The 25,468-nt window shown below is 36.9% G+C and overlaps 2 protein-coding genes across 6 annotated transcripts in view; both read right to left on the bottom strand.

Moving 5' to 3' along the window:
• Positions 1–19,777, bottom strand: part of ttyh2 (tweety family member 2) — a 54,267-nt gene extending 34,490 nt beyond the window's left edge. For 3 of the 5 annotated variants that reach the window (XM_039665290.2, XM_039665288.2, XM_039665291.2), the window contains exon 1: positions 19,317–19,776. In XM_039665290.2, the coding sequence (XP_039521224.2) occupies positions 19,317–19,445 (129 nt within the window). In that variant the 5' untranslated portion in view covers positions 19,446–19,776. Of the gene's footprint in view, positions 1–19,316 lie in introns of all 5 variants that reach the window. The other 2 variants (XM_039665287.2, XM_039665289.2) reach the window with 1 other exon arrangement.
• Positions 19,778–20,867: 1,090 nt separating this feature from the next.
• Positions 20,868–23,868, bottom strand: rpl38 (ribosomal protein L38). Its single transcript, XM_039665285.2, has 5 exons — positions 23,818–23,868; positions 23,611–23,636; positions 23,219–23,279; positions 21,938–22,060; positions 20,868–20,938 (listed from the first exon to the last, which is right to left on the bottom strand). Exons 2-5 carry the CDS (start codon positions 23,611–23,613, stop codon positions 20,913–20,915), a joined length of 213 nt encoding a protein of 70 aa, XP_039521219.1. The 5' UTR covers positions 23,614–23,636; positions 23,818–23,868; the 3' UTR covers positions 20,868–20,912.
• Positions 23,869–25,468: the final 1,600 nt, after the last annotated feature.

Genomic DNA, 25,468 nt, shown 5'->3' with positions numbered 1-25,468 from the left:
AAACTGCTATCTGAATTATCAGTACTTTAACTAGTCTAACTAGTATAACTTCACAGTAAGGTTAGAAGTAAAAAATTATGTGCTTGTTGATCTTTGAGGGGTTTAGCTGACTGAGGACATCCTCACAGTTTGATCCAAAGACGACACTTGTCAAGATTTTACTTTGGTTTTGGGAAGGGAAAAAACGGACACCCCCCTCCAACCTCTCTGGGAAACGCGTATCTGTGTTACAAATGCCCGGGGCACAACGTTTAACCATATTTTGGACAAAACTCAGACGGTAATAACCTGCCGAGACCAAAAATATGAGACGTCTGTGTTGAAAGTCAATGGAGCGCTGTGAAAAAGTGTCGGACCTGTGTGGGAGCTTGTTCTTGGCTGCGCTGTGATTGGTCAATCTACATTCTAGGGCGTGGCTTAGCCAAAGGTGAATTGACCAACCGTACATAAATACAAATGCATATTCAGTTTAAGTCAACATGAAATCCAAATTGATGTCCTGATGCATGTTTTTTTTTTGTCTGTGTACAATTTATGCATTTTTTTTTTTCACGATCCAATCAACGCCTAATGGACAAAAATCGAACCCTGTCCAACATGGTTTCCTTATTCCTAATTATTTCTCTGTGAAATAAGTCAGATTACGCAAGTAATATTGGTTATGAATGCAGTTGGGACTGGGAGTTAAACCAGTGTTTTGCCAGATGTTTTGCCAGCTTTTTACTTTAATTTTAATTCATTTTTTTAATAGTATCATATATCTCTTAATTTCTTTTAGAACAGTTTTATTATTTTGTGATTATTTGAATTATTTTCTGTAAAGCACTTTGAAAACTTTTAGTCATAATGGTGTTGACTTGCATTCTTGAGTGCAAGAATTCAAAGAGTAAACGTTTAACGGGAGTGAGTTACTTGCGGTTTAAGGATTTAGAGCATCATGGCTCAAGGCTGTAAAGTATCGTAAATGTAGAACGCCTCGATGGATACACTGAAAAACCTCGGAGCTTGTAATCAACAGTTCAAACTGGATGACCACGAACACAGTGTTTTAGGAATAACAGAGGGTAAAAAATGAAAGAAACTGCCAATAAATGTAGAATTTCAGGGAGAATGAGTAAACAATGAAAACAATGCTCTGTAACAATACAAAGAGAGTTGCAGAATATGGACCTTTAAAAGCATTAATAATAAATAGAATCCTAATACAATATTTACATACACTCCAAACATCTCAGATACAGGCATTACATTTTGCTATATTTAAAGTTCCCATGTGTACTACCCGTGACCTTGTCTGCTAATGCAAGTTTCTCATTAATGTGTAATGTCTAATGTTGAAAGAAGTCACGACCTCCTGAGATGTTTTCCAAACAAAGGCAACGCATTGCACTGACAACGCAGAGGTCTTTACTGGTTGCAACACACAAGTTCCAGTTGATAAATCCAGAGCTATTTTAGTCCCACAGCCTTTAATAGGGGCACAAGGTAGCATGTCGCTCCGCCAATACTTAGTACACACCATCGTTAAAGGAGCATTATCTCATTTTTTACACTGAAATTGGTCTTAACTTGGTTGAAAACATTCACCCAGACATGCAGGAATCTATAGATTTTAAGCAGTGACTGGGGATAAATATGACAACTGATGGGGCAGTACAAATATTCAACAAAAGGCACACTCATATACACACACACCATGTCGTATCCCATCCTCCTCTTGGCTCTGAAGGGGATGGAGAAAGTAGGACAGCTATAGCAAGCAGCCCCAGAGTCTATATTTGCTGCATCACCATCCCTGTTTCTTGCATTGTCTGTCTCTTTCGGTTACATTCAACACTGTCTCTTTCATCCTCTGGGTGGTGGGACATCCTAAGCCATCTGCTTCACTCCCATCTATTAATGCTAAGACTAATGGGTCAACCAATCTACCCAACTAGAAATCAGAGAATTGGGTTATACAATATAATTTCATTTGAGATTATATAAGGACTGTTAATATTATAACTAATGGTTCAACCAACAGTCTATCAATGGGCAACTTTATCCATCTTGACCCGTACCACCCAGAACTCTATTAGCATTAGCCATTGAAAAACTCATAATGATCATAAAGGTGAATTCACCCCATGTCTAAATTTTCATAACTACAACATTGCGACTTGTAAAAAGAGTTTACATCTTCATAAAACTTTTAATTACAATTTGTAAACTTTGATTTGTCTGAGAGCCGCGACTTGTGCCACCTGACTGCAGCCTGACCCGAAAAAAAATATATATATTTTTCTGTTTAATAATAACATTGACTATTTATAATGTTTTAATAATACAAGAATAATGTGAAAATAAACAAAAGACATACAATGTCTATTGATTACTCAAACTACACCAATTACTTGAGACGTTAAGAGTGTAATAGTGTTGCCATCAAAACACGCATACCGCTAAATTAACAATTATGAATTAGAAAATGAGACCTAGAAAATTTTCAGAAATGAAACTAAAATTATTTTGTTCTATATTCACAATTTATTTTATTGATGAGTTGGACAATACACACTACCATTCAAAAGTTTAGGGTCAGTACGTTTTATATACTGTGTATATAACATTATATAATTATGACAGTAAAGACTTATACATTGTTACAGAAAAAAAAAATCCTATTTCAAACAAAAGCGTTTTTTTTCTTTTCTGAAGGATCATGTGCCACTGAAGACTGAAGAAAAGGAAGCTGAAAATTCAGCTTTGCTAGGAATTATTATATTTGAAAAAAAGTTTTTTACATTATAACAATATCAAACAAATTATTTTTGATCAAATAAATGGAGCATAAGAGCGTAAAACAAACACATTTCGACTAGTACTGTAGTAGACCACTATTCATAAGCATCTTGTATCTATTAAATGTCAGATATTTAATCAAAATGCGTGATGAACCCCACAGTGTCTCATTTCAGCCACATTGTCTGAAAAAGATGAGTCTGTGTAAACCCCTCCTCCACCTTTGAGGATGGTGAATTCCCCATCAGGCCTTTGTGAAGGGTAAATAGGGGTTGATGAAGGTGCTGTGATGAGGAAATGGGGGGAGGATGAACACAGACTGCCACAGGGGGGTCTTGTGGGAGGGGATGGGGCACATTTTAGGGAACGAGTGTGTGTTTTCATTTTCACTGAAGAGTGGGGATTTGAGTGTGTGTGTGTGCGCCGATGCGTGTGTGCGCATGTGTATCAGCAGTTGGTGTGGAAACAAGGGGAGAAAGACTGGCCTTATGTTTACTGCTTTTGGGCAGAGACAGGAAAAAAAAACTACATAAATAAACATCACCATGGCAACTTCCAGGTCCTCTCTGCCCTTGTTAAGTCCTGGGACAAAGTGAAAAGAGGAATTATCATAGACTATTTTAATGAAGCAGCATGTGACTACATGACTGGAATTACCCAGACTAAATCCTGTGATCTTCGTGAATTAAGAGAAACTTGTTTTGTCTGACAGGGATTAATGATGGGTGGTAGAAGCAAAATCGTATATCATGGCAACATTTCAAAAACAATATGTTTAAATAGTTCAGATAAAGTATATTACATTTTAGATATTGATATATAATTAACCATAGAATCGTGCCACCAAAGACTGGAGTAATGACGGCTGAAAATTCACCGTTGCCATTTTATGAATACATTAATCTAGTATATTACAAATCCATTCAAACTCTAATAATATTTCACAAAAATACTGCTCTTTAATATTATATTTATATAATATATTATATTATATTATTATTTTTTTATATTTTTATATTAATGTATTTTTTTACTTTAGATCAAATAAATACAGCCCCGGTGAGCATAAGAGATACATGTATATAACAGTGAATTAAATACTGTTATTTGAAGCTCAATGGATGCAGACCCAAAAGATAATTAGATAATTAGTCATAACAAATGATTATGTCTGACATCGTGCAAAAATAGCTTCACATAAGGTAAGAATCAATACAATAAAAACAAATATTTTAAAAAATGATTTACTGATACGTGACGTCCTGCTTTATATTTTCACATTAATGCCTGTTTAAATAAAGCAGTCCTGCCACTATTGCCAAGACAATATATCTAGCATAGAGCAGTAAGATACTGTAAGACATGTCTCCTTCCCGTTATATATATCCGTGACATACCTTTGATCTACAACACATAGTATATGCCCAACACAAGATACACAGGTAAAGAAATGGAGAACCGAAGCCCACAGAATTACACAGAGAGTGTAAACAAGAAGGATAAGAAGAGGAGAGAAAAATATTGCATGTGTTTGCGCAAGAGAGAGAGACAGACAGAGAAGGAAGATAAATCATGCAATAAAGGTTCAGAGCCATTATTATGAACACAATGAATCGCTACAGAATACATTTGGAAAATGCATAAACAACACACTGTGTTGCAGCCTTATCTAGCCTTACCAATGTTTTCTGTGTCACAAACATACACACTAGCACAAAAGTGAGTGTGTAATTATAATAGTCAAACAAATACAATGTACTACGCACACACAAAGAGTGTGCATTAATGCCAGGCAGACATGAATAATGGAACACCTGCATTATCCTCTATGGAAATAGAGGCTAAGAGGAATTATTTACACACTCCCACACTTCTTCACCAAGTCATTTCCACCCTCCCTTGTCATTCAAGCACACAAACAGACGGGACACAACAAGACAGAGCTGGTTTTCAATTAGCCGCCCCTGATACTTACAAATGTCCAGAGGATTCCCCACACCTTTTCACTAATGAATTTCCATGGCACTTCTATTCATTTGTGATAACTGGATAAAGTAATGTTTAAGATTGCACTCACTTTCTAGCCAATATTTTAGGGCTGATTAAAAATATATAAATATGTCTGTGAATTTTCATGATTTTAAAATTCCCTGACTGTGAAAACGGCTCACATACATCCAAGGTCAAACACACCTTAATTTTCTTACAATATACAAAGCAGCTAGGCTGACGTCGTCATACTCAGATTCTAGTCAGATTGGGCTGTGATTAAGGCATGCGTTTCAAACGAACCAGGACAGAAAATGCCTCTGCACTCAATTGGATAGACCTACAACTAATCAGAGCAAAAGTAGTAAGTATATGTTCTACATTCATCTTTCCAATCAACAAATGAAAACTAATTTAAAATGACTGCGTAGTTGATATCTTCTATAACAGACACGATGGCGGAGTCTACACATCTCAATTCTCCAGCGGCAGCCATGATTACAATTATCTGTCAATCATCGTATAAAGAAGCCCACCCTGACAATTTGATAGGTCCAAACCGTGCATAGTTGCTCCACAAAGGATCAAGTCCAGACCGAACTTCCCGATCTCAAACTGTTTCAAACTGTTCAGAATTGGATCTTTATTTTGGGAGACATTAATGGATAACTCCATTTATCGTGCACTTAGAACTCCGAATTTTTGCTGATCGTTTGCATTCACAAATAGCAATATTACATAAAATGTAACATCTGAAAAAGCACAATATGGGCACTTTAAAAACAACATGATTTGGAAAACAACATTTCACTGACTTACTTTCTCAAAACAAAACAAAAAAATCCTTACTGTAAAATATTCATAACGGGTGCATTGTAAAAACCGAATAACCTTTTACTTTTTAACCAGCTCAACTTTATATGATGAAATCAAGTCCGGACAACGTTTTATTTTTTATTTTACTGAACATATTTCACTCAGAAATAGAAACATACTCAGATTATGGAAAAAAATGGGTTTCGAGTGGCATTTCATGTTGAGTCCCCTCAGATAGCGGCATGATTTTCTGTGCTTGTACTTTGAATGTAAATAAGGGAAATGTTGCTGACAGATCTTCCATAACGTTGTTATATGTTTCTGCATATAATAGCATATATAGAGAAGGACGGGACGGGAGAAAATGGGGAAAACGATGGGGGAAGAAGAAAGGACAGTAAAGAGATGGGGAAACGCAAAAGGAGGGAGCTGGGAAGGAGGGTTGAGAATATAGTGTGAAAGAAAAAAATGGGAAGGACATAAGGGAGGGATAAAAGGAGTTCAAACAGAGGATTATGGGAATAAAGTGGCGTGGAATCTCCACCAAAGAGAACAAAGGACACAACGCAGCCCATGTGAATGCAATTTCAAATCCTCACTCACAACCACCCACCGACCCTCGGTCAAAAACACTGCTGTCTTTCTCCAGGAATGAAGTGCTCAGCATCTCCTGTTCGATAATAAAGTTTAATTGAAACCTTAAGGAAATGACTGCTGAAACACAGCTTATTCAGAATGTGATGACAGTGTCATATATGCACATTCAGCATCCTTTCTCGTATGTATGCACATTCAGCATCCTTTCTCACAAGACTGTATAGCAGCTGACCCTTAATGTGTGCATATGCTGACCACTGTCCTTTTTTTATCAATTTAATGAATCCTTACTTAATGAAAGTATTTCTTTCAACAAAATCTGACAGATCCCAAATTTAACTAATTACATAATTCTGCATTTGCTTATAAAAGTTATCAAACCTGAAACATAATACAAACAAACAGCAGTTTTCTCTATCTCAAATGCTATACCGTCAAAATCTGAAATGCATTAGGCTTTTTTGCCTACTTGGAAACGGAGATGGATCCAATTTCAAAATTATTTAGGCACATCAACATCAACCACACCAGTTCTCAAGCACAAGAAGTTGTTTTCATGTACAAATACTTTTCATACCTTTCCACACTAACAGACTTGGGTTATTCCAGTTCAGTGATTCGGTAAAGTGCTCCGTCATGTTCTTTAGCTTGTTTGCATAGAGTGTCCTCTACATTCATAGACCCATTTTTCCTCTGGGTCACTGACATACAGCTCAACCTGAGCATAGCTGGCTACAAGCCTGGATAAAACACTCTTTTCAAATGCCAATCACACCGTCTCCATGAACAGGCAGGCTGTGAAACTGGACGTAAATGAGCTTCCACAGACAAAGCCTTTAACCTTAGAGGAACAAACAGGGCAGATTCAAATAGTTTGCTGCCAGAGGGGAGATATATTGAAGCAAACAAGACAAGAGTCAAATAATACTGGAGATTGAGACCTTTAAGCAGAATAGACAGAATATTTTCACATAGAGGAAATGGATGACTGTTCCCAGGGTCAGGTTTAGGGAACGTGGCCAACAATTTCCAGGTATACGTAAGAATGTAAACGTAACATGTTCAAATATTTGTTGATTCTCTGATAAAGAGTGAGGAGCCCAACAGGTTTAGGAGACTTGAGATTTGTAATAAACCAGTATCCTGTATCTATACTAGCATCAGTGACCATGCACACTAACTATAGGAAACACAGGCTGAAATGAAAGATTAATGAAAGATTAGCATTAGTGTGTCTCAACTCATAGCACGTTAAGAATAGTATGTGAATGATGGCCAGATCGTGTACTATTTCCAGTGGATTTTTCAAAGTGTGCAAACTTGCAAGAGATCAATAAATAAAAACTTTTTTTGAGCAACAAATCAGCATATTAGAATAATTTTGTAAGGACCATGTGCCACTGAAGACTGGAGTAATTATGATGCTAAAAAAAAGCAGTCTTACCATCACTGGAATAAATAACATTTTTAAATATATTGAAATGGAAAACAGTTGTTTTAAATTGTAATAATATTTCACAATATTACTGTTTTACGGTATGTTTGATCAAATAAATGCAGCCTTGGTGAGCGAGATCTTTCAAAAACGTAAACTGTCTGTCTTCTCTCAAAACTCAGATTTTTTATTTATTTTTGCTGTCATGTGGAGCATTTTTTTTATTCCCCAGTGGATGTGGCTTCGCAACTCTCCAGAAAGAGAATCCGAGATATCTCATCACCTGTAATTTCTTGTGACAAGTTATGAAAAACACTCAAGCCGCATTCACACTGACAGTGCTAGAGGTTGCCAAGCCTCCAAACTGTTCAAAAAATTAATTCAAATTAAATGTATATTAAATATATGAAGCGTTCGGCAGAACCCATTATTAAGGTTCTAGAAGCTTTTCGGTATCACAATAAAACACAGCCACAAGTTTGAGACATTTCTTTAATGAAGTATCGAGATGTTAATTATATTAAATATTAAATTATGGTATATTAAAGAAATGTCTTATACTTGTCTTGTGTAGTATTTCAAGTTCAAGTAGTATTGCGTCATATAGTGATGCAGGGCTCCAGACTAAATTTTTTTACTAGGAGCGCTGTTGCCCCTGACTGAAAATTTTAGGAGCGCAAGCAAAAAAATTAGGGGCACACCTTAAATAAGCTTGCAATGCAATTATTCAAATTTCCCACAAAATAACTGTAATACTGACAAATTCTTTAATAATAAATAGACTTAACATTATGATATGCTGTTTTATTTTAACTTCACAGGGCTCCAGACCCAAAGTTGAGGGCAGCATCACCTCAAATGAGAACTCACAATTCTATAAAAAAAAAATAAAATAAAATCTGGTAGCACTGGGGCTAACAATAAATCACTAAGGTTAATTTAGGGTGTAGATGAAATTAACTTTAGTTTTTATCATTTATAATGTCTTAATATTAATTAATAAAAGTAGTGAAAATATGTATATGGAGTGAAAATAGCCAATAATCATCCTACTGTTTACAATGGTATTAATATTATTATTTTAAGTGTTTAAATAAGAGTTTTCCAACATCTTAAAATTTTTCGTTTAAGGACAATCTTTAAAGGATGAACAAAAAATGTGTTGGTATGGTAATCACAAAAATACAAAAAAAATAAAACATTTATATATGATATTATTGAAGTGCTGGGAAAGGATGTGTAGTAGGCTACTTACACATTATCATATTTATGGTAAGAGTTAACTTGCCTAAATTCATGGTTCTGTTAGGCTGATTTGTGGACTGAAAGCCTTCTATAAGTGTTTTTCCTGGTTTCCACGTCAGCGCTTTGATCTGATATGGTTTATAACAGAACTCTGCGCCGAATCGGAGTGTTTCTCACTGGATCTCGTGGTGTTGATGTTATTAATTCTGAGGCGAATTCAATGGATTTCTTCACTGGCTCTCCTAGTAACAGTGTTGTGTGAGCGAGATCGGCCCGCGACTGGCAAGTTCGGGGCTTTATTTTGCCTATTGGTTCGGATCGCTGCTGCAGCTCCACGGTCCTAATCATACATGAGTGGCGTATTTTCGTTCCACTTTCATTTTGTTTGCATTCGTTGCTAGGTAACGACTAAAGAGTCGATAGATCGCTGATTGCTCAGACGCACATCAGTTTGTGATATTTGTTTCCGTCTCCTTCCCACAAACGTTTACGCGCGCTATTCTTGTCACGGATTCATTGACGCGCCTCTTCCACGCTTTACCATGCGTTTAACGTGTGGCAAATTTACTGGTCGCACATGTGCGACTGGATGTAAAATTCAGTCGCACACTCTCAATTTTTGGTCGCAAAATGCGACCATTTGGTCGCAGTCTGGAGCCCTGTGATGCTTTTGAAATTCCATCTAAATCCAACGTACATGGCACCCTTTAGCGTCAATATAACACGGTTCGGTTATGGGTAGGTTTAGGTCTGCGGTAGTGTTAGGGTTAGACCACTAGGAGGCGCCTTCTGCCCCATATGTATCTGCATCTCATATTGACGCTAAAGGGTGCCAAAAAGCATCCGTATATGAAGCCTTGGGATGAGAACGGGCTGAGTATTTGTCATTGCCAGTGCAAAATGTATTCAAATTGGGATTAATCCATATTTTGTAGAGCTAAGCAGTGGGATGTGCTTTCTGTGGAAGTTCTGAGCCAAACTTCAGCTATGGTCACAGCAGGTGGAGAACAGCTGTGTGGAGCACACTGACGCCCATCTGTTGGGAGCTGGGAGAGAACTAGACTCGTTGAAGAGCGACACATCAACATATTCATAAATTTCACAATTTTACAATTTTATGCTCTATGGTGTACAGAATTACATATTTTGAATTATCAAATTGAGTAATATGCCTCATGGAAAGTCAGCGTATTATGTATTACAACCATTAAACAAGCAATTAAAGGGATAGTTCACCCAAAAACAAATTTTTTGTCAATTACTCACCCTCATGTGTTTCCAACCCCGTAAGACTTTCGTGCACTACGTGAATTCGCTCGAGGCTCACAGAGAAGGAAATGAATAGTTGAATAAAGTCGTTATTTTTGTTTGTTTTTTTGCACACAGAGTATTCTGGTCGCTTGCTAAACTGAAGATTGAGTCACTGTTTTCACTTGGACTATATTAACGATGTCTTTAATAACTTTTCTGGGCCGGCAAGTTTTGATCCCTTAGAAGCCTATGGAGGAGTGATCAAGTTCTCAGATTTCATCAAAAATATCTTAATTTGTGTTTTGAGGATGAACGAAAGTCTTATGGGGTTGGAACAGCATGAAGGCGAGTAATTTTACTGAGAGAATCTTCATTTTTGGGTTAACTATCAATGAAAGAAGAAATATGTAGGCTAATGTAATCTCCAGGTGATTCCCAAGATCTGAGTGAAAGAAAAACAGCAAATAGTTTCAGTGAGCAATATACCAGCATATTTGAGAAGATTCCAGTGTTGTCAAGGCAAGGCCATGAGGGGCCTGGATGACTAGGGTTTTACAGTAAAGCAGAGGCAAGCTTTTAGGAAGGTCCACAACGGAGCAGTCAACCTCTCTCGATTCTGTCCTCATCTTTCCTACACTGCTTTTGAAAGGGAGTAGGGGGTTTGGGGGGCAACCTCGGGGGGCTTTTCCAACACAGTGCGCTCGGATGAACCTCCTCAGCCTCACAGCTGGGACATCATTATCTGAGCGGAGCAGGTCATGGGCTTTGGGCGAATAAAGAAACAGCAAGAGAGGAAGAAAGAAAGATGATAAGGGCACTGCAGAATACTGTTACATACACCAATGTTCAACATTTTGAGGTTAGAAAGATTGATTTTGAAAAATCAATCTAAAAAGATCATGTGACACTGAAGACTTTATTGATGATGAAAATTCAGCATTTGCCATTACAAGAACAAAATACATTTTAAAATATTTAAAACATTTTTTAATTTGTATTTAGGGCTGGGTGATAGGACCAAAATAATATTTAACGATATGAGTAACTTTGTATCACGATAACAATATCACAAAACATGGTATGAGCAATTTTGTTTTCATTAAAATGTCATAATTCTTGGTCACCAATTTCAATATCAGGAAGAAAAAAAAACAATAGCCGAAGTAAAGCTTGCTGAAGACAAGTAAGCATTCAGTGATTAAACGAGAACAAATACTAATTACAAGCAATAGGACAAAACTAGAAGGAAGACACGAATTAAATCGAACCTACAGTACCAATTCATAAATTGTATTAAGTAGTTTAATTAAATGTACAAAAAACATACATAGTCTTTACTGTGTAAAATAAATTGTCTTTTGTTGTTTGATTAACATTAATTTAAAAGTACGTAGATTAGGCTGCTGTCACTTTAAAATAAAATGCACTGATCTAATACACTGATACACATGCACTTTCTTTCTCAACTGTTTACATTCACTTAAGACATAAATGACTGTTTATGAGGATACTTGAAAAGATGGGTATTTTGACGCAAAAGTAGGCTATGTGTAGAATATTTGACCGTTCAAGCCAATAAGACGACAAAAAGAACTCAGTACGCTCTCAGACAGCGCTTGCATACAGAAATATGGTTATACAATGGTTTTGTTTTTGAACAGCAATGCTTAAATGCATGCAAAGAATATGCTTTCACAATGCCACAGCATGGCAATGTCACGTGAGAGCATAACCATGATAGAGATAGTTCAAAGTCTTTACCGTTTGGCAAATTTCTACCAGTTAGTAAAATTTGTAGTAAAATTTGTAGTAAAATTTGAAAATATTACTGGTGTTATTTTTAACCCCATTTACCATTTTACCATTTACCATTCAATTAAACGAATTGAGAAATATTTAAAGGTTGGCAATGGATTCATTTAATTTGCTAAAATGTATACTAACTTCTTTCAAATCTTAAGACAATGCTCCATCCGAAATGCCATAAAGACCTGACGGGAGATAACATAAACTATAGGTGATGGATAGCAAGACTAATGAAACTGATGTAAGGATTACAAAACGGATGAAACCGCCTGCCTCTGAGCTGTTTGGGAAATGAAAATGTCATGCAATACATGCACGCTTCAATGCACTGGCATTAAAATGCTCAGTGTAGTAATGAAAATTAATACCTAACTTTAAAATTAAGTGTTTCACAACCAGCCATACATCTCAATAAGAGACTTACGTAACAGTATGTTGACTATGAGTAGGCTTAGAGAAAATACACTCCATTATGTGTGCAATAACACTATTCACCGAGACCCCTGGGTCCTTACTAACATTTCTGACCCAAATTCCAAAAGCTGACAATCATCTTTTCTCTTTCATCTTTAACTTGGCCACACCACAATCATTAATCTAACAATATTTGCTGGAAATATTCTCTTGCTAGCTACTATGTGCATCAGTACAATTACAGAAAAGATGCCATGGCATTAGTTTTACTGCTTGCATTGCAAAAGACCACATAGCTCTTAACTAACCACCACATGTCAAACGTAAACTAAATATTTCTGTTCTTCACCAGCTAAGCAAACTGTGGATCCCTGATCTATCTGATTTGGATAAAGTGGTCACAGCAATCACATCCTTTTTGGGATTTTTTAGCTTTGTGGTTTAAAAAAAAAACCTGGCCCACCCAGAATCGACTGCAGAAAATACTTAAAAGGGTGCTGCTGACATAACCAGACCTGGAAGAAAAATAATAAAAAAGACGGGTGATAAATCAAGAGCACGGCTTTTCTCTCATCTTACACCTAAAATTGAAGTGAAGTGCCATGGTTCAGGTCAGAAGTGATAAAACAGAGCCTAAGAGGAGACCTGAAATAAGGACTATCAGCAAACAAAATACACCAAAGTCAAGGCTTGAGCAAGAAATATTGGCTAAACATCAGAACTGTTGGGAAAAGGGCAAATGTGAGTGTCAAGCTGAATAGAACTGACTGTTTAGAAAAATTATGACCTGTACATGTACCTCACATTGCCCCATAACACTTTATTTTTAAACTGAAGGACTTGAAATTGAAAAACAGAACGAAAATAATGATGTGGCATCTGGCATGACATGTTTTTGTCCAATCAAATGGTCTATACAAATATTTCTACACTGAAATATTGACTGCCCTTATGAAAGTAATGATTAACATGAGCACAGGGGAAATTACAAATATATTTACTCTAAGAAAAATACATCACAGGGCATTTTTTTTATTCCCATAAGACGTTATGACTCAGTCAATGTTGGCCTTTGAGCAAACATTTCTTCATTAAAGCTGAAGAGTAGGGATGCACCGATACCGATACCGGTATCTGGTATCGGCCTCGATACCACATTTTCTAAAGTACTCGTACTCGTTAAAAGTCCCCCGATACCGGAGACCGATACCATGTTCTGAGAAATGGGTTAATCACAGGCGCCGAGTGCCCACCCCCAGGCTCCGGCTGCAGCTCAGAGCGGGGAGATGGGGAGACATGTCAGCCGTGTGGAACAGTGATGCGCGGGTCAATGTATAAACAACCCGCACACTACCAACGTTTTCAACTACCCGCCCGCTACTCGGACCGCAAAAAAAGTAAGAAAATATTTTTTAAAAGTAGTACATGCTCATCGTAGCGTCATTGGGCCATAAACGTGTAACAACACAGCATCGCAAGAAGACGTAGCCTACATATAACAAAGGCAGCACTTTGGTCATCATCTTTCATTATTTCGGTAAATGTCTCCCACACTTACTCTTTCTATTTGTGTATTTGCGGAGCTTCCACTCCCCAGTCTTCACCTTTTCCTCTTGCCGCCTCCATCTCTCTGCAGACTAGTGATCATAGACATGGCCGGTTCGTGAACGAATCGGTTCTTTTTAATGAACCGGTCGAACCAGTACGCTAAATCGAACTGAATCATTCGCATCAGTTCACGTCTTGCGTCAGTGCTGATCCACAAGTTACTACAGTTACTCACTTTCAGACATGCCTGACAGTCCCTCCGAGTTGAAATAAACCAATATCCCGAATTATATTTTACTCCAGTAACTCTAACAGTTCACTGAACTGAGACATGTTGTTGATACTGCTGATACTGCGCATCCGCGTATAGTAACGAACGCAGAGGTACAGCGGTTCTCGGATCACACCAGTACAGAACTGAGAACTGTTTTAGACTGAGCTTGTGTGTCATCTTCGTGCCAGTTATTCAGCCAATAAATAAATTCGGCCTATAGGCCTATATTTCATAGAAAATTCTATCTAGTACTATATAAATACAAAGGTTTAATTGGCATTTTTTTCCAAACGACCTGACCGACCGCGACCCGAATATCATTAAAAATATTTTTGGATGACCCGTAACTGCGGGTAACCGCGGGTGACCGCGGCGCAGGCACCCGCTCATTTTGGATCAACCCGTGCATCACTGGTGTGGAACAATTTCAAAGTGAATGGCTTTGGATTAGGAGAATAAGTTTACTTGTAGTCGCCAAGTTACTTATAGTCAGTTGAATGTCTGTTGGGGGACCAAATAAAGTGTTATCAGATATTAAGCTGATCGTACTAATACTCTAGTCTACTAATACTCTAATGACAGTTAGTTGACATGTAATTGAAAAGTTACTTATAGTTAGTAAAGTGGACTATTGAAATAAAGTGTTACCCAAGTAATTTAATCAAGGACCTAAAAACCCGTATATAAAAATATTTAAATCATGTTTTTTTTGTTTTTTTATTAAGTACTCGGTATCGGTATCGGCGAGTACTGAAATGCAAGTACTCGTACTCGTACTCGTTTTCCAAAAAAGTGGTATCGGTGCATCCCTACTGAAGAGTGTATATTTTTATACAACGAAATCTCCCATCACATCTTAAGTGTGCAATGACAAACACTGTAGTTCTGTAATGCTATTAAAACACACTGTAAAAAGTGATCAGTTGACTTAACATAAAAAAAGTGAGGAAACCCATTGCCTTAAAATTCTTAAGTAAATAAACGTCATACATAAAAGAAAAAAATATGTCGAATTGTCAAGTTCACACAACTTAATTATTTCAATTACGCATGAAGTTTATTACTTGAAAAAGTGCAGAAACTCTTTATCTTAACATTTTTAAGTTAAGTCAACCGTTCATTTGAACATTACACCATGCAACCTGACATATTATCACTGCACACTGTTTGAGACAGGAGGACTATCAGTCCAAACAATGGAAAAAAAGGGACAGTGTTCAGGAAACCGTTCTTTTTGGAGAACGAAAATTCTGTTTGGAGACCCTTGTGCAGAAATTCCAACTTTAACAAAAATGCCTGTTTTTTTAACTGATCCGATTATGCAGAGTTGCAAACCACAACTGATTTATAAATCAAACTGATCAGACAATGTGAAAGAGTCTGGCCGTACAATATATAACTCCCTGGCCATCATTTAAAAATCATGCTTTTCCCCTTTATAGTTGAATCACGAAAGCTACACCAGTTACTTTGCCAAGAGATCTCTTATTTATTATTTTTTTTTATCAATGTATCAAACAGAGAGACACAGGCATAGAATAAGGCTATGGTGAGGTGGTCTTAATTCCAGATTTCTCGGTTCTCCATTTCTCTATCCTCTCACCCCATCATGTCAGCTGTAAATGGTTTCTCTGACTTTCTCCTCCCTCACCCCCTTATCTCTATTTCTCCTTCCTCTCACCTCATCATGCCTTCATGTTTCTCTGAGGTGGTACATTAAGGATTGAGCTTATATACACCAAGTGACTTCCTTGTAAGGTAGCAAAACATGCTGCTTATGTTTAAAGTGGAATGTATACCTCATGCTTACACATGGTATCTACTTTTCCTCTGTGTATACATTAGTGATACATTTTCATCAGTTGAAACATTCATGTCCTTGTAAAGAACATGCCAATTGTACACATTTAATGTATCATCATTGCTCAGAGAACGTTACATTGCACACATACGTCTAAGCAAAATATATAACTCTCCCAGCTCCCCTCCTTACAATCCTTAAACACGTGTCCATGCAATCTATAGTCCAACTCGTGCATTTTAAACTTCATAAGATAATACAACTGATTATGAATACTAATAAAGAATATACATAATATTAAATAATTAAAATATATTAAAAGATGAAATTTTAGTCTTGAAGTCTGCTTGTAAAATTCTGGTCTAAGTTTATAGCCTGATTTCAAGTGATTTCCGCTCTATCTATCAAGCTGTTCCAAGCAGGAAGTTTGACATTCCAAGTTGAATGAAATGCAGCATGTGAGATAGCTAGATATTTAAGTTATGTATTTCCGTACCATTCCAACTTTGTCGTTAAATAACACATAGGCCTAAATGAAAGAGAAAACGGCAACAACAAAAAGATCAGGAAATAGGCTAGATCACCTGAGGGTCAGATGACTGGGAACTAAGGCAAAGATTTCATCCATCTGCATCTGAAAATAACCCTTCTCTCTTCTCGTTTTTAGTAGTGTGTGCTAAGGCAAGCATCAATGTTATTAACGCTCATTGATTTGAACTTGACCCTAAGTATTAAACACAAGCAATTAACTCGTCTTGAACAGTTTGTACAGATATGAATGGTACCTCAAACCGTGCAGCTTGATGAGGAGAGGTCATCAGAAGTCTAAGGAATAGCCTATCACATATCAACTCGGGCCATAAAACCACTTGACAACAATCCAGAACAAAAAATGTAGCCTTTAGGTTCTTATTCAAAAGTTTGATTGCAGTAATCACCATAAAAACAGCAAGTAAATAGCCTATGTCTACAAGTGTCTTTAAATAATTGTATGGGCACAAACAGCCCTTTTATGGTGTGAATCAAACAGATGCATCCTCTGTGTGGGATGGGGAGGGAAAAAAAAACAGCTGTTAGCAATTCATCCCCGCAGGAAATAAATGAATCATATGGACAGATGACCTTTGACCCATCTAACGTACAAACACATATCCACTCAGGCATAACTTGACGATTGGTTCTTTCTAGAATTGACGTCTATAGTCGCCGTCCTGCACTAACAGAAACAGACCCAAAAGGGATCTGCATCAACAAACCCCCACACACTCACAAAAAAGCTCTGTTTATTATTATATTGGACCATATTTACATTTATTCCACAGATTTCCCCCAAAAAATCAGTACAGAATATACACAAAAAAGTCTGCAGATTCCATCTGGGCCTGCTCATTGGGTCTAAATATGGAGGAAATATTTTCAATTGGGTCAGCGACAAATAAGGAGAAAATATATATTAAATTAATTGTGACCAATGGGAGCCTTTTGTCAACATTTGCAATTAGATATAAAGCACGACAACCATCTATTAACTTTGCAGAGAGCTCATATGCATGGTTTCCCAGGCCAATCCTAAAACCCTAGTATATAGGAAAGAGATCCCAGTTTCCTGTTCTGCTGAAAATCCACATTAGGATTCAAAGAGCAGCGTCAGCGGGAACAGAGCATTTAGATTGACAAACTAGGGAAAAATGGGTTATGAAGGAGGATCCCTCGGGCTATCTGAAAACGCCCCGGTGTTGATTCCGAGACCCAGCGTGAGCGAGCGCCTGATTTCACACCGTAGCATCTGGTCTCGTTCTGCCTCTATTTACACCATCTGCCTTTAGTGCCTTAATAGAAACAGACAGCTACAGAAATGAGCACTCCATGCTCTGTCACATTCCTCTCACTCCATCTCTAATCAACTGGATGTTGATGCAGGTCAGTGGAAGAACCACATCACGATAACAAAGACAGGTTCAGGACAGATTCAAGCAACGTATAGTCTGGGTGAGAAATTGGTGATTTAGTGACTTGATTGGAGGAATCTGGTTCAAAATACGATCCAGTTATGCAGCCTGTGAAATGAGGTTTTGGTTATGACAGTGATTGTCAGGCAGATATAGTTTACTTAGTATGTCCCAATTTGAATCAAAACAGCAGATAAACATTTATTACTGTGGTTTTAACCATGTTGCACCAGAAAGAATGCATTTTTCAGAAAGAGCCAGTTATCGAGGGCAGAAATATGACTTCTGTTAAGAGTCGAGGAACAGACAAATCAGAGAACTAATGCATGGGAAAATGCATTGTATTTCATTCATATTGCATAACGGCTCTCTAATGCAGTCATCTGAAAAATGTTGCAATCTTATTCATAATCTTTCTCATAAAAGTATGAACCTATTTAAATAAATGGACTTGAAGTCTCTCTAAGGCCAAACAGTGAAAATGCAGAGCATGAAATCAGTCTGAACTGTTAACTAAAACATAGGGCCTACATAAAATTAACATGTTTAACTTGATGTAAGATGAAAAGGACACAAACATGCAACGAAATTACTACAACTGGTCCCACTTTATATTAAGTGGCTTTACGAACTATGTACTTACATTGAACAATAAGTACAATGTATTATTGTGACGCTAAAGGGCGCCTAAAACTTCAAATATTGAAGCATGGTCAAAGGTGACGCCTTGGGGTGAGAATGTGTTGTATTATAAAACACTTTTGCTGCTATTGAGGTGTAATACGGGTAAGGTTAGGGACAGATTGTGGTGGTATGGGTTGGTTTCAGGGTATGTTAAGGTGTGAGGGGAGGGTCAACTGTGTAATTACAAATGTAATTACATAAAGTAATTATATAGCTGTAATTAAATGCTGGTATTTTTAAAATATAAGTACAATGTAAAAACATGTATACGTATACAATAAGTCCATTGTATCAAATTATTAATTTCAATGTAATTATAGTACTTAAAGCCACTTAATATAAAGTGGGACCCTACAACTTTAAAATTAAAGCTGAAAATATAAAAACGAATCCAAAATAGTCGAAAAGTAAACTATTAATAGCATCTCGTTGATACTGATATATATATATATAATTGAAGCTCCTCTGTTGAACCACAAAATGTTGTCCAATAGCATTTGTGTCTGGCCTCAAATTTGACTCCAATTAAAACACATTGTGGAAAAAAAAATCTTAGTAAACAAAACAAATGTAAAGAGTGTACATGGCTTCCGAAACATGTTATCATTATCAAGTTGCAATATTTTTGAAGTATGACATGGAGTCCCAAAGATAAACTAAGTGTGACAGTGCGGTGCACAAAGTTTATCTTGCATGAACCTGACTGTACGGTATAGACGGTCTGACCTGCTGGTAGTTCTCCTCTTGCGGTTTAAATGTGTGATCCAGCGGCTGAAACCTCAGGTTCACATGAGGAAACTGATGAAGCCAGTAAGTCCACCAAGGAGCGATATAATCAACCCGTGCAGACGACATCCTTCAGCAGTCGAGGAGACGAATAAATCACTTTCCCGGATAGAGACGGTAGACAAATAGGGTGTTTCTTCCCCGTTTACTCTCCGGTGTCTTGTCTTCTCAAACAAAAGCCATGGATGTGGACTTGATTAAGTAGAGAGACTGAGTACTGAAACAAAAGTACCGAAAGGGACACACAAGAAGATCTCCGAATACTTCCCCCAAATCGCAGACCATGAGAATTCACGAGAAACGAGGAATTATTTCATTAAATCCTGGTCTCGTGCCGCAGCCATTCCTGCGCGTGTCGTGCGCTCATTCTCTGCTCATAACTCGGGAGCGAGCTTGCCTTGAATGAGCGCACGAATGGGACTCGGGGTCGCGCCTGAATAAGAAAAGAGGCAGTTTCTTTCTTTCGGAACTTTTTTTTTAATTGTGTTGAAAATTTGATTTAATAGAGAATGTGGATATTATTTATTTTAGAGTTTAGCTTTAAATTACTTGTTTGAATAAAATGTACTTAAAAAGATTCTGAATGTAATAATTTATATATATCCTACGCAATGCTGCCATCTAATGGGGAAATCAAGTAAATGCAGACACCGGTACCTAAATCAATTTGTTTTCAGTTTCATTTTCTTCTCATCGTTTCGTTCCAAAGGGGAAATATAGAAATTATGGTTAGCATACTACTCCATTTACTTGTATAGTGAGATCATTTTATTATTGTACGCCTTTTAAATTGTATTTTATAATTGTTCGCCAAAATAAATCATGGGGAAAATCTTACGAGTAAAACGGTGTTTTTCCATATGATAAGTTTTCTTACTGCCTCTTTTAATTCATTAAATAACTGTATCATGTCTCTTCATTTGTTTTAATTTCCCTTGCTTTCATTTTGTGATTATTTTAATTTCTTTGTGTGAAGCACTTTGAATAGCAAGTGTATGAAATGTGGTATATAAATAAACTAGCCTTATGCTAATTCTTTAAAAACAATGGTCTCTTTTGATTATGTTTGCAAGTAATCTTTAACACATCAATCCTGTTATTAGGGTCTTTAAAAATAAACAGAAAATTTGTTGAAATATCAGCAGTAAATTCTCTAAACAACTTGTAGTTTCAAGAACTCGAAGAAAAGGCCCAGTAATTGCTTGTAAATTCTATTTGCTAATGAGTTTGAGCTCAAAGAAAAATTTCATGTTTTTCAAAAAGACAGTAAAAACTAATGTTGAGAGAAATTCTATTTTAAATATTGTAATATCTATTTTAATATAACAATTGTTCCTGGCAAAGCTGAATTTTCAGCATTTGATATGGTGCTGTAACATTTGTATTCAAAGTTAAAAACAATAAATATCAGCATTTATTTGGATATTTTTGTAAAAATGCAAGACAAGTATTCCCTGACCAAACTGTGAACAGCAGAGAAACACAAACCACTTAATTCTTTCCCAATTTTATTACAACATTTTGTACAAGAGACATCTATTTCAGCTCCTTCACAGCCAGACCTGAAACCAGAAAAGAGAGGGGTCACATTTACAGTAATGCTTGTGAAGGGACCAAGTCAAGGTGTGTGTCGGCAATAAGTGTTAGTGAACCGGTGGAACTGAAATCTCAGAGTAATGCGAAACTCAGCACTAGGTCCATCATTATTCTAGCAAGCGTGTAAATGCACAGTGGGCACAGAAGAAGCCCAAAGTGTTTGGACAACTTGCACACTTCTCACAAACACCTGATGTTTCCAGTCAGTTGGCATTTGAAGATTAAAATCAAGTAAGGGATCTCACAAAAATTCAAAATAAACCAATTAAGATCTAAACTATAATGCATGAAAATGTTAACATTCCCTGTTGTTAATAGGCGAGTAGTGACCATCACTGACTCAACCCTGGTTTCAATTATAAACATTTAAAGATTCATTGTTCTTTTTTATCCAACACATATGGCATTTCTACAGCCAAACATTTAGTCTAAGAGTACGTTTAACACCAACGATATGCTTAAAACCAAGTAGTTTTTCTTTCGAGATGTCTGCATACAGACGACACCATTGTCAAAACGATCACACAGATCCCCGAAAACGAATAAAGGCCACCATGCCATATTTGTCATGCTTTAGGTGCAAATAGATGAGGGCAGATACTAATTCTGAAGCCATGCTCTCGTTTGCCATCAAAAAGGTGACCACTGCAGTGTATGTGTGCTGTCGCAAAAAGCTGTGAAAACTCCAACACGACTTTAGTAGTGTGATTAAGGTGTGTACATGTCTAACACACTTTAATAATGCGACAGATAGGAATACTCCACATCTTAATTCAATTTGTGTTAGTATGACTTTAGCCGGATGAAGAATCAGAAATCAGTGTACATGTTAGTTTCTTAATCAGACTATTGTCCTAATAGCTTAATATTGGAATATTGTTGTCGTAAACACACTAACTGGTGTGTTGCGTTATAATCTTATTTGCATTTCATCCCTGTGGTTTGATTGGGTGTTGAAGACTGACCTGGTGGCAGGGACTGCTTGAGCTTCTCAGCCTTCTCTTTGTCTGTAATGACCAATGTGTACAGGTATCTGCTGCAGCGGACCTTGAACTTCACATTGTCTTTGTTCTTCTTGATCTTGACAGCTGTTGAAAACATGAACATAGAGAAGTCATCAATAAGTACACATTTTTCAATATCCAATGCAGAAGCTAAATATGCATATACACATTTAAAAAGCAATAGTAGACAATACTTGTCACAAACTCAGTCATCTGAAATTCAATCCTTTTTGTACATTACGTCCTTTTAGACCATCAATCTTAAGCCACTGCATGTCAATATAGGTCCCAGAAGACCCAAGAAGGCACACTTTGGATGTCTGTCTTATTTAATACGTGACTTACATCAGCTTACTTCGAGTGTGACAGCTATAAGTGTTAGTGAACCGGTGGAACTGAAATCTTGAGTGATGCAAAACTCAGCACTAGGTCCATCATTATTCTAGCAAGCGTGTAAATGCACAGAGGGCATAGGGCAGACCCAAGTGTTTGGACAACTTGCATACAGTAGTCTTTTGGCTTGACCACACTAATACGTTTTTATTTAAAAATGCATCTTTCTCTCGGTTTTGGCCTTCTATCCACACTGAGACGCCATGTTTAGCAATGAATAGAGAGCTATGAAAATGCTCTCTGAAGTGGATATATCTAAAAAAAAAAAAGCATTGTGGAAAAAATAAGATAGTCGTGATGTGACGCATATCGCATGTATATACATCTATGGTTATACCGGCATTGTTGTGCCTGCTGATTATCAGTGGTGCAAAGGATAAATGCTCCTTTGTAGAATCATCTTATTACTTTTCTGCAAAGATGAATACAATTGCATTTTAGATCATACAGTTTGGAGGGAGACATGGGCACAGGAATGAGTGTTGGGATATTTTGATAATAAAACAATTTTGCCAGAAGCACTTTGTGTTAACTATTTCCTCTCTCTGCATAATCTAATGAGCTTTTATAATGATTTACACATGCAGAGCAAGTTGACTTAAGCATTTTCAGACGTTTCAGTGTGGATATACAACTTTTGGCAAACTAGCGGATGGGGAGCGTGCATTAAGAGTTTTCAGATGTATCCAGTTTAATGTAACGTTAGACATTACATTAAACTATCTTCTGTGAAAACTTAAAACGCATCAAAACAGCATTCAAACCACCTGACACATGCAGTACTAGACCAAAAATACATGAAAAGCCGCCTCAAAGATCATAACTGGATTATGAAATGGATAAACTTACACTTGGCATCCTTCCTTCTTGCTGTAAGCAGGAAATCTTTGATTTCTTCAATTTTGCGTGGCTGTTGAGGAAAAAAACGCACATTTGAGAGATTACCATACAAGCATAATGGCTGCAATCATATCAATGTTAATATCAGAATAATGGTTTCTCAACAGTCTAAGCTTTACACATGTTTCTGACATTTCTAGATTATCCACAAGCGCGAAAATCAGGTTTTAGCATTAACGTTAGCAGCTAGCCGTATTCTGCGTTGCCACGATGCTACTCCTAAAAACTACTTTTAAGTTTATTTTAGCAGATGATTTTTAAGCAAATAGCACAAACAGACAAAACAGAATAATTCGCCAATTAGTAAAACAACACTAATGTAAATACAAACACATTCTCACCATTTTGTTTCAGGTGTGGCTTGACCCTGCAATGCAACAAAACAGACTTTATTACAACACTTTTCTAATCAACTTCCAGTAAATATTCCGTTTAATGACACATTTATACATATGCTTTCACACCAAACATTCTATAAATGTGAATTTTAAAGGATGGATGCAGATTTAAATGGATTATTTGGACCGAGCTAAACTGCTAACACTTACACGTCCTGCGAGCGAGAGGGGAAAAGGGGCGGGACTTCCGCGTGATTCCGTCATATAAAGGGCTACGGTGGCTCGAGAGGGTCTTTCCAGTCCAGCAAGTCAAAACTCACAGTGACATCTGCTGTTTAAACATGGATATGTCTTCATCTCACATATTGATATAGACTATATTGAACATATTTGTACTACAAATACTTAAAATTTTCACACCATTTAATATTAGCAATTTGCGCCATTTAAATAAAAATATATGGTTTATCATCGTTGCTATTGTATTGTTGCTATGTCTACACTTCATTTTCTCCATAGTTTGACAAAATAGACACAAAAAGAAAAAAAACGAGATAAAGAGAAAATGAACAAATTCTAAACATTCTTATATTCTAACCTTATATCTTGATATTGAATAAAGAAAAAGTGTTATGTTTATTAGAAAATGTTTTTAATAAAATGTTAAGCACTGGTTACAAAAATGTTACTGGATGCAATTATGCAATCATTATTAATGTGTTTTTTTTTTGTTTTTTTTAAACATGATTTGCATAGAATTACATTTATGGTCTCACTGGCCCTCATTTCCGTGTGTCCATGGCGTAAAATGAGGGTGTGAGGGAGGCGGAGACTTGAATATATTGGGGCGTGTTACTCTAATGACGATCGCACAGCTTCATAAATTTTACGCCAACATACACGCCCGTTTCTACGCAAGAATGAATGGTATATGTATGGTGTGTAGTTAAAGATAAATATTGGTACAGGCATTATTATCTATGATATTATCATTATTATAATATTTTATTACACTGTAAAAATATATTGTTGGGTTAACTTAAAAAACTAAGTAACCTGGTTACCTTGATATTTTGAGTTCATTGCAATTGCACAAGGTTTAAACCACAGAAAATCAAAATATTATGTTCTCTAAACCACATTAATAATCTAAGTAGATTTGACAAAAAAAATGTTTGGGATGATAAATTGTGTGTGTGTGTGTGTGTGTGTGTGTGTGTGTGTGTGTGTGTGTGTGTGTGTGTGTGTGTGTGTGTGTGTGTGTGTGTGTGTGTGTGTGTGTGTGTGTGTGTGTGTGTGTGTGTGTGTGTGTCCGTGTGTGTGTGTGTGTGTGTCCGTGTGTGTGTGTGTGTGCGTGTGCGTGTGTGAATCATTGATTTGCTAGATCTGATTCTAAACAGCCATCAAGTTATGCACATCTGCCATGCATGCACATCAATAATTCACACATCTGGCTTTTGAGTTTATTTAACCTCATCTGCTGGATTCTTGAGTGGCATCCGCAGCTTCTCTGCACTTAATTAATAAAGGTAGACACCAGCACTGCCCTCCTCACTAATTACGCTCCCAATGGCTCATATGTGTTTCGGCCCACGTAGAAGGCATAGGGCAGATCCCACAGCTCGCTCCCCTCCACTGAGCAGAATGCTGATTGGGTTCATTTGGCTCAGTGTATTTGCTGCTTCCATTCAGGCAATTTTATTCAAGCCTGTCCGACCTCAGTCAGATGTTAACGAAGGTTGTTTGTTTGGTGCAAGTTGGGCATTAAAACTTAAAATCTGAAAAGCATATTTTAGATGGTTGATGAGGAGCAAATGTACCCATCTGTCTGTACAGTGCTCATATAGGCATTTCTATAATT

This window comes from Pimephales promelas, chromosome 17 (assembly GCF_988280905.1).
Source record: "Pimephales promelas chromosome 17, fPimPro1.hap1.1, whole genome shotgun sequence".
NCBI lineage: Eukaryota > Metazoa > Chordata > Actinopteri > Cypriniformes > Leuciscidae > Pimephales > Pimephales promelas.
The sequence above is the reverse complement of the archived record's forward strand: the minus strand, read 5'-3'. Positions and strand labels throughout refer to the sequence as shown.